Source organism: Rhinoderma darwinii, chromosome 1 (genome assembly GCF_050947455.1).
Source record: "Rhinoderma darwinii isolate aRhiDar2 chromosome 1, aRhiDar2.hap1, whole genome shotgun sequence".
In the NCBI taxonomy this organism is placed as follows: domain Eukaryota; kingdom Metazoa; phylum Chordata; class Amphibia; order Anura; family Rhinodermatidae; genus Rhinoderma; species Rhinoderma darwinii.
The window spans coordinates 661,874,068-661,884,730 of NC_134687.1; the positions used below are offsets into that span (position 1 = coordinate 661,874,068).

At 40.9% G+C, this 10,663-nt stretch overlaps 1 protein-coding gene across 4 annotated transcripts in view; it reads left to right on the plus strand.

Moving 5' to 3' along the window:
* LOC142664505 (uncharacterized) overlaps nt 1-9,927 on the plus strand; it is a 168,116-nt gene extending 158,189 nt beyond the window's left edge. For all 4 annotated transcript variants that reach the window (XM_075843625.1, XM_075843619.1, XM_075843610.1 and 1 more), the window contains one exon: nt 6,097-9,927. In XM_075843625.1, coding sequence (XP_075699740.1) covers nt 6,097-7,742 — 1,646 coding nt within the window. In that variant the 3' untranslated portion in view covers nt 7,743-9,927. The remainder of the gene's footprint in view (nt 1-6,096) is intronic.
* The last annotated feature ends 736 nt before the right edge of the window (nt 9,928-10,663 follow it).

Here is a 10,663-nt window from a genome sequence, read left to right on the forward strand (position 1 = left end):
ATAATTTTTCGCCTGAAAATACATGAATTGTGGGAATAAGATATCTGGATATTTCCGCAGAAGCTCTATTCTTGTATACATCCTCTTTTCGGCAACATGAAGTAAGAAATATATGTTTTTGATACCCGCCCTTTACCAGTGTCGAAATATTGCATGAGACCCATCATCCTGGAAGTTGGGATTCTTGACTAAGGTTAGATAAGGTGAGATCAAAGGGGAAACTTCCAATATGCATCTGATTTTGTTCCACCCTTTCCATGTAGAAAGCAAGAGAGGATTATCTTTCACTCCTTCCGGCAGCATTTGATGCTGTAAATGAAGCATGGTGGGTAGTGCACAATATGGGAGGAGGTCTTGTTCTAACTTGGAGTCTGAAAAATGTGATTTGTTATTTATCCAATCCCTTATCACCCGAAGTAAGGATGCCAGATTATATATTCTGATATTAGTGAAAGCTATCCCTCTGTTGAGTTTAGGTTGTTGTAACAGTTTGTACGCTATCCTTGCCCCCCCCCCCCAATAAAATTACGGTATAAGAAATGTAGACTTTTTTTTGTCCCCCTGGCGTGGGATAAATTGGGAACGTATGAAATAGATATAAAAGTCTGGGTAATTCGGTCATTTTTAAGAAGTATGCTCTTTCCAGTTATGAAAGGGCCAGAGATCCCCATATCTTCAGAGTCCCCTCCAAAGTTTGTATGTATGGACGGAGATTTCAGCGAGAAAGCTTGCCACCTAAACGGATATGCAGATGACCATAAAGGTCGTGACAGTCCCCTAAGCAAAAGTGCCTCAGTTTTATCAATGTTGAGAGTGTAGCCCGAAAGGCTTCAAATGGTGGACAGGATCCTCAATATATGAGGTATGGCTTGTTTGGGATTGGAGATCAGGAGTATGTCATCCGCAAACGCTGCTAATTTGAGTTCTACCTCGTCTTTTTTTTATGCCCTGAAATGCTGGGGAGATCTGTAAATGATGTAATAAAGGATCTATCGACAAATTAAAAAGTAGGGGAGAAAGTGGGCATCCTAGTCATGCCCCTCTAAACATATCTACATGAGGTGTGTTATGTCCGTTAACCGTGATTTGTAGTCCTAGTGTCAGTTTGTAGGAGCGCTATGTAGTTCATAAAAGTAGCACCGAATTTGCGCTGTGTTAGGGCCTCAGTCAAGAAAGGCCATTCCACCTTATCAAACGCTTTCTCCGAGTCTAGACTCATGAGCATAGTTACCTGGCTATGTTGATTTTGAGCTATCACTGTGGCCGCTACTGCCGCATGAATATTCTTTATGCACTGGCTTCCCTAACTGAAGCTTGTCTGTGTTGGACTAAGTATTTGTGGTACAATGAGCTGTAATCTTTTGGCTAGAATTTTAGATAAGAATTTATAATCGCTGTTCGGCAGTGATATGGGTCTATAAGACTGTGGGTCAATCGGATCTTTGTTTAGTTTTGGCAAGAGAATAATTCTGGAGTCCGTAAAGTAGTCTGACAGAACTGTCTGTGTATAAGCGGAATTATATAGGTTAGTTAAAGTTGGAATTATTTCTGGAGACAGCATTTTATAAAATTCAGCCGAGAATCCATCCGACCCTGGTGTTTTACCATTTACAGATGCTTTAATTACATCACAAACTTCCTCCTTTTGTATAACAGAATCGAACATATTTTGCTGTTCCTCTGGGTGGGCACCTGTAAAGTGTGAAGGAAAGATCAAATTTTTAAAGGGTCCGCTGGGGCAGCTCGATATAAATCTTGAAAGTAGTCCTGGAAGATTTTCCCTATTTTGTCCGGATTACAGGTTAAGCTCTCTGTTTGAGGATTACGCAGTGTCTGGATGGGTTTGTATGGTTTAATTCACTTTGCCATAGTGGCTAGTAAAGATCCTGCCTTATTTCCCCATCTATAGAATCTATTCTGTGTGTGTTTGACCTGCCATTGTGGGTTCACTTGTCCAAAAGTTTCTAGAAGATGTTTAGCTGTTATATTTGTTGAGCTTGAGGGGTCGGGTCCTGAGCATATATTGATTGGGCTGACCGCAAAGATGTATGTAGTTTGTTGAATTGTTCCCGTTGTATTTTTTCCTATGTGCTATGTAGCCAATTATGTGACCTCGGATTACGACTTTTGCCGTTGCCCAGAGCAAAGGTGCATCTTCTAGGTGTTCCATATTATCATCCAGGTAGTTAGTCCATTGTATCTTTAAATAGTATTTAAAGTCCTCTGAATTTACCAGGTACGATGCGAACCTTCAGAACATAGTTCTCTGTTAAGGTATAGCTATCCGAAAAGACATATGTATAGGTGCATGATCCGAAATTGGTATTGGGTTAATTCGGGATACGAGATGGTGTGTAAAGAGTGTAGTGGATATAAAAAAATAATCAATATGAAAATTTGTTGTGTACCGCAGAATGGCATCTGTATTTCCGTGAGTTTAAGTTTGTGATCCTCCAAGGATCGCAGGAACCCAGTTGTTCCTTAAAGTCCACAGATCAATCCACACACTGCTCATGTGGTGACACGTTTCGTCACCACGTAACTTCCTCAGAGCTCTGGGAAAGTCAAGTGGTGACGTAACGCGTCAGCGTACGCACCTCTTTCTGTGACGTCAAATGCCGAGCATTGTGTGGATTGATCTGTGGACTCACCTGTGGAACCGCTTGCTGCATACACGTTTTAAACGTATAACCTTCATGCCGATGAGAGCCTGATGACTCAAGAGCTTGACGACCACAGAGACGTGGTTAATATACATACGTTTCGTCCTAGTTTACTTGCCTATTAACCCATATGATATATGGTTCATCAAGGAACTCTCTTCATTTGAACAATAACTGTTTCTTTTCAAAAACCACTATTGCCTTTTGGGCTCCTGCGTATTTCTGGCCTGGATGCCGGCCACAACATGATCTCTGGAAAAGCACCAAAGCTTGCAATCTGACAGATCCACAGCACATATGGAATTTAATGACAACATCTCAACCTCCACTTCAGAAGCCATAACTATTGGCGATAAGTATATTATTTGACATGGGCTGTTGAACAAATCTTGTTGGCTAAAATCTGCATGCTATGTTGATGCAATTTATTGCAATTTTTCATTGTAATTTCCTACAGCGAGTTCTATAGGTTACACATATTGTTTACATCCCTTTCATTGTATCCTTACAGTGGGATCCATAGGTTATATATGTGGATGCACTCATGTAGTGCATCAAGACGTTACACCCATTTTTGTATCCACACCTGACACATTGAATATGTTCCACACATTAATTACAATCGCTAAACGCATGATCTGCACATTGCCCATTACTAAACGGGTCTATTAAACGCATGATCTGCACACTGCCCATTACTGAACGGGTCTATTACTAGCTTACCATACTGCAACACTTGATCTTGATGTTATAATCCTTGATTATTATTGATAATTCATGTGTACTAGTGACCCGGCCGGGCCTGTGGTGTCTATTTTTGTTTGTCTATTGTATGTATTTTGTGTTTGATTGTTTAAATTGATACAGGGTCGCACTTATCGCTACCCTCTGTTTCTTAACTTACTGATAATACATTTTTGATATTTTTATACATCGCTGAGCCGAGTGCCAGTTTACCAGTGGTTTCCCCTCAATTTCCCTTTCTCCTTGCCCCTTTCCCAGTTCCCTTTGTCCCTTTCCCCTTTTCGCATTATAATAGTTTACACTTACTGGTTGGCACCGTACGATTTGTACTGAGCTCTAGCATTTAATATGATCCAATCTCATATATAGTTTAGTACATAGTACATCTGCAATTCAACAAGTTTTTAAAGGAATGTGCTAAAGTGGGGACTGTCTCTCCCCTAATTATGATTTGATATTCTCAGCCATCTTCCATGTGAAGGTGTCGCCTGGCATCCAAAGGATTGTCAAAGGTTAGTGATCTTGTTCCATCTTTTATTCTCCGCTTGGCCGGGTATAGTAGTTGAAATTTCGTGTTCTCTGCTAGCACTTTACAGATGGGTACAAAAGTCTTCCTCTTTTGCGATACTGCGGCTGAAAAATCTTGGAAACTTAAGATTCGGTTACCCTGAATCCGCAACTCCCTTTGCTGTCTATATGCCCTCAGAATTCTCTTTTACCCATAAATTTAGATATTTTTGCAATAACCTAACGTGGTCTGCTATTTCCGTTTCCCCTGTTGGCATCCAGAGGGCCAATTCCAAACGCTCTTTCAATTGTTAGAGGGTCACTCAGTGTCTCCAATTTCAGAGCCGCTGGCAGTTCCTTAGTCAGTCGAAAAGATGTTCCCCTCCTACACCCTCTGGGATGCCAACAAAGCGCAGATTGTTTCGACGATGTTGGTTTTCCATGTCTTCCACCTGGTCTCGGAGTGCCACCTCCAATGTTTGGCTGTGTTGTAGAGTGGTTTCAAGGTGGGCAATAGTTTGTTCCATCCCTTGCACCCGAGTTTCCAATTCCACTATTCTATGCGCATTGTTAGTAATTTGAGATAGCGCAAAATTTATTGAGGTATGGAGCACTTCGAGACGTTTGTCAAACAATGGGATCAATAGTTGTGATACTTTGTCAGCCACCAAGACTGCTTGAAGATCATCCCTATTAAAAAGTCCCAGAGGACTAGAACTAGGAGAGCGGTTTGGAGGAGTGATGTCATCTCCTGAAAAAAGATCAGCCGTATTGGATACCTCATCAGGTGAAACTTTACTTTTAGTATTGGATGTTTTGGAAGTGGCCTTGTATTTGGCCTGCAGCTTTTGTATATGCATTTTTCTGTCCCTGATCTTTAGTCAGCTCGCAGCTGTCTGCCAGACGATTTTGTAGTAAGATTTCTGTCCATAGCAAGGTCCCAGCGGACCGTTTCAAATGCAAGGGAGAGGCAGAGTTATAAATGCAAAATAGGTTACATAAAGAGCACAGTCCCCATGTACATATTTCTATTGCCTCATTTGAAGAATAGGCGCCCTCTAGTTGCGGTCATCTAGTTAGAAGATGTAACAGAGGAGGGCAGTTTTCCCAATATCTGTGTCGTAAAAGTGAATGCGATGATCCAGTCGGTAGTGATTACCAGAGATAGTAGAGTATCCTGTGCATATAAAAGTATTCTCAGTATAAACCGTCAATGGATGTCAGTCCGCACATAAGAGTATAGTGCACTTCAGCGTCAAGAGATTCAAAGTTACAGGGATGTAGAGAAATCTACAAATCAGCCACTACATGGCGTCAGACACTGTGCAGTTTCTGCAGTAAGTTGTATTTCATATCTAAAAGTTTCCAGTTCACACGCAGGGAACAGTAGTTTTTAAGGAACGTTATTCTCCTCAAGTCACATAGATAAGCAAACCACATTGATATGTTGTCATGCAGTGAGGCAAGTAGGGTAGCAGTGCAGAGAACTTCTCTGTATCCAGGCGGTGATGTAGTGTCCGATACCAGTGAGGTGTCCCGGTCGGTCTTGCGGGAATGTGTGAGAAGTCGTCAGCGGTCAAGCACTGCAAATCATCCCACTACACTGAAGGGAGCCGTGCTGGAAGGGACCCTCATCTCTTTCCGCCCTTTCTCCGGTGGTCGTTTGTGTCACCTCTCTTGTAGCGTGTCAGGGAATTAGGCCCTAGATCCCGCGGCCTGGCGGGTAATGGCACCGCCGCCTCTAAGAGCGATCTCACACTCACCTGTTGGGCCGAATTCGGCAATAGATAATGAGCTCCCGCAGCAGAGTAAGGCTGTCTCCGGGGTGTAGTCGTGTCTCAGGTCTCAAAAGCCTATGATGCTTGGTCCAGAGACTAGGAGCTGCAGCGTGGAGCAGGAGCCAAGTTGAAACGCGGCCATCCTGGATGTCCCGCCATCGGAAGTCCATCTGTATATTTTATTTTGTAATCAGTTTTTTCTTTAAGCCAAAGCCAGGAGTAGAATCAAAACCAATTACGTATACTTCTCCTTCCTGCTTGATCCACTTCTGGCTTTAATTTAAGAAATAAAAATAAAAAAACTCCGTCAAAACTGCATTTGTGTTTGTCTGAAATGAATGTTATAAATTTTGTCTGCTTTGTGGGTTAAAAAAAGCTAATTATATTCATCCTAATCCTAACAGAAAACTCCAGTAAGAAGACTGAGGGAAACTTCATGCTATTGGTAAATCATAAAGTAGAAGATAAAGATATGCAGCAGTCTTCAGGAGAAAACCTCATTACCCTTTATGTAAATCCAGGACTTCACAGTAAAGATCTATCATATATTTCCCCTAATCATGAGGAACCTTCTCCTGACCAATCACAGATTGCTACCACAAGTACAGCTCAGAAAGGCGGTAAAAGGTTTCAATGTGGTCAACAATGCACAAAAATCTCAGGTCTTTTAACACAGAGAATTCTCACAGGGGAGAAGCCGTATTCATGTTCAGAATGTGGCACATGTTTTAAGTATAAATCAGGTCTTGTTAGACATTGGAGAATTCACACAGGAGAGAAGCCGTATTCATGTTCAGAATGTGAGAAATGTTTTACACGAAAATTTGATCTTACTGTACATGAGAGAAGTCACACAGGGGAGAGGCCGTATTCATGTTCAGAATGTGGGGAATGTTTTACACATAAATCACATCTTGCTGTACATCAGAGAAGTCACACCGGGAAGAAACCGTATTCATGTTCAGAATGTAGGAAATCCTTTAAATCGAAATCACATCTTGCTGTACATGAGAGAAGTCACACAGGAGAGAAACCGTATTCATGTTCAGAATGTAGGAAATCCTTTAAAGCTAAATCACATCTTGCTATACATGAGAGAAGTCACACAGGAGAGAAGCCGTATTCATGTTCAGAATGTGGGAGAGGTTTTACACAAAAATCACATCTTGCTGTACATGAGAGTAGGCACACAGGAGAGAAGCTATATTCATGTTCAGAATGTGGGAAATGTTTTACACGTAAATCAAATCTTGCTGTACATGAGAGAATTCACACAGGAGAGAAGCTGTATTCGTGTCCAGAATGTGGGAAATGTTTTACAGATAAAGTAAGACTTGTTGTACATGAGAGAATTCACACAGGAGAGAAGCCATATTCATGTTCAGAATGTGGGAAATGTTTTACACAAAGATCAGGTCTTGCTATGCATATGCGAATTCACACAGGGGAGAAGCCATATTCATGTCCAGAATGTGGGAAATATTTTACATATAAATCATGTCTTGTTGTACATGAGAGAAGTCACACAGGAGAGAAGCCATATTCATGTCCAGAATGTGGGAAATATTTTGAATATAAATCACGTCTTGTTGTACATGAGAGAAGTCACACAGGAGAGAAGCCGTATTCATGTTCAGAATGTGGGAAATGTTTTACAGATAAATCACGTCTTGTTATACATGAGAGAAGTCACACAGGAGAGAAGCCGTATTCATGTTCAGAATGTGGGAAATGTTTTACATATAGATCACATCTTGTTAGACATGAGAGAAGTCACACAGGAGAGAAGCCATATTCATGTTCAGAATGTGGGAAATGTTTTACAGATAAATCACGTCTTGTTATACATGAGAGAAGTCACACAGGAGAGAAGCCGTATTCATGTTCAGAATGTGGGAAATGTTTTACAGATAAAGCAAGTCTTGTTACACATTTGAGAATTCACACAGGAGAGAAGCCATATTCATGTTCAGAATGTGGGAAATGTTTTATTACTAAATGCAAACTTAAGGATCATCAGAGAAGTCACACAGGGGAGAAGCTGTTTTGATGCTCTATATGTGGAATATATTTTACAAGGAAATACGTTTTTTAAACTTAGAGAATTTACATGAAGCCATATTCTTGTTTGGAATGTGAGAAATAAGATTCTAGGGATTGCTCATCCAGGGGACAGTGATACACCATGGACCAGGATAAAGGGATAATTCACCTTATCAAAGTCCTACAGTCCACACAACTTTACTCACTAAGTATTTCATGCAGTAGGTAAGCAAGCTAGTACGTCTAAAATTTAGAGATAGGGAAGATACTCCGCTAAGATACCAGAAAACTCGCCACTTGGGCAGATGGTTGTTGAGGATTGGTTGGGCTATTCTCATGCTCAGGAGTTGGCACCACATCCTGGTTCTTTATTGTGTCTACATTTTATTAAAGTAATGGAGGATTGCCTGTACTATAGTGGCACCCTGACTGGTGTAGTTAGTGCTCAAAAACTAAACTGTAATGTAACAGATAGTAGCCTGGGGTATCAGCATGGACAATAAAGCTCCAACGCATTTCAGGGACTGAACGGACCTATTCGTCAGGGGTAGGATTGCCCTAGCTGATCTGCTTCTCATTATTTCACTAGAAAAGAAAAAGAAGAATTAAGTCTAAGGAAACCAAAATCATCTGTTACTGCGTTCTTATAATTAAGTGTACGTGAAAGTGATTAACTGATGTTTAACCCGTTAGTGACCGCCAATACGCCTTTTTCACGGCGGCCACTAAAGGGCTTTATTCTCATGCATAAGCCTTTTTACGGCGCTGCATCAGAATAAATTAAACAGAGCAGGGAGCTGTCAAATCTCCCTGCTCTCACCTGCCAGGCGTAGCTGAGGGCTGGGGGCGTCCCTATTTTAACAGGTGAGATCAATATAAGTATCGATCTCGCCCGTTCGCCCATCTTGAGAGTAATTTTTGGAGAGAAGGAGGGAGCTCCCTCTCATCCCACTGACACCTGGCGATAAGATCGCCGAGGTCCTGTGTCTCCGATGGCAGCCGGGGGCCTAATAAAGGCCCCCAGGTCTGCCTGTAGCGAATGCCTGCTAGGTCATGCCGGAGGCATGTCCTAGCAGATGCCTGACCGTTTTAAACGGCCAGGCAGTAATACACTGCAATACAAAAGTATTGAAGTGTATTACAATAGCGATCGGAGGATCGCATATTAAAGTCCCCTAGTGGGACTAGTAAAAAAAAGTTTAATAAAGTCAATTAAAAAAAAAAATGAAAAACCCGCTTTTTCCCCTTACAAACTGCTTTACTATTAAAAAAGTTACACACATTTGATATCACCGCGTCCATAACGACCCCGTCCATAAAGCTATTACATTACTTAACCCGCACGGTGAACACCGTAAAAAATTAATAAAAAATTACGGAAAAATTGCTGTTTTCTGTGAATCCTGATATTAAAAAAATTTGATAAAAAGTCGCATCTACTCCAAAATGTTACCAATAAAAACTACAAGTCTTTCCGCAAAAAAAAAAAAGACCTCATACATCTGCATCAGCGGAACAATAAAAAATGTTATAGCTCTTTAAATATGGAAGAAAAGCGTTTTTGCTGTATAAAAATAGTAAAACATACAAAAAAACTATACAAATTTGATATCGTTGCAATCGTAACAACCCGCTGAATAAAGTTATTGTGTTATTTATACCACACGGTAAAACGGCATAGATTTAGGACGCGAAAAAGAGTGGTGAAATGTCTGATTTTATTTCTATTCCCCCCCCCCCAAGAAAAGTTAATCAAGAAATAATATGTACCTCAAAATGGTGCTATTAAAAAATAAAATTTGTCCAGCAAAAAACAAGACCTTATACTGCTATGTCCACGCAAAAAAAAATAATTATTGCTCTTGGAATGCGACGATGGAAAAACGTAAAAAATAGCTTGGTCATTAAGGTCTAAAATAGGCTGGTCATTAAAGGGGTTAAATAAGTACATTCTGTGTGGACTTCATCTTGGATATTTGGAATCCATTTTGTCTTAAAGGCTCCGTTTTGTGTTTGAAGAGTCATTATATTGAGTGATCTTGACCTATGTTACCGCCATATATGTCCTGCCTTACGATTATGCACTGTCCTCTTTTTGTTTTATTTTAGGTACATTTTGGTTTTATGGCTGCTATTTAAATGGTATTTACAACTGTTTTGTGTCTTAATAAAGAATGTAGTATTTTATTTTCCGTATTGGGTGGATATTCTTTATTATAGCATTATGTGATATCAGGGGACATTACAGGGAGGAGGTAGGAGAGGACTAGAACTCCCAGCATGTCCAGGCTGTTATGATATATCAGGGGACATTACAGGGAGGAGGTAGAAGAGGAGAGGACTAAAAGTCCCAGCATGTCCAGGCTGTTATGATATATCAGAGGACACAACAGGGAGGAGGTATAAGAGGAGAGGACTACAACTTTCAGCATGCCCAGGCTTTTATTATGATATATCAGAGGACACCGCAGGGAGGAGAGGACTACAACTCCCAGTCATAGGCAAAAATTAAGACATTAAAGCGTAACTAAACGTTCGATCAACTTTGTATTTTCTAGCAGCATGTGTAGTATAAATATATTTTGTAATATACTTTAATAATTCATTTGGATCCCTTTTGTGTTATAAATGGCCACTCTGACACTTTTCTACCACATTTTATTTCTTGTATTTCTCCCGTTGCTAGAAGAAATCTGTACACCGTTTGAATGTATCAGTGTACAGAGTCTGCTGCCTATGAGTACGGGTGGGTGGTGGCCCCATCCTCACGTCAGATGTTCACGCCCCCATCGTGACGTCAGGAAGGTCTCTCTGCCTCTATACACTACACAGTTCTCTAGCATTAGAGCGCATGGAAGACACTGTGCGCACTGGTCTCTGTGCCTGGATGATTCTCCCCCTTCCCTCCAGCAAAGAGTCTCTGGACAC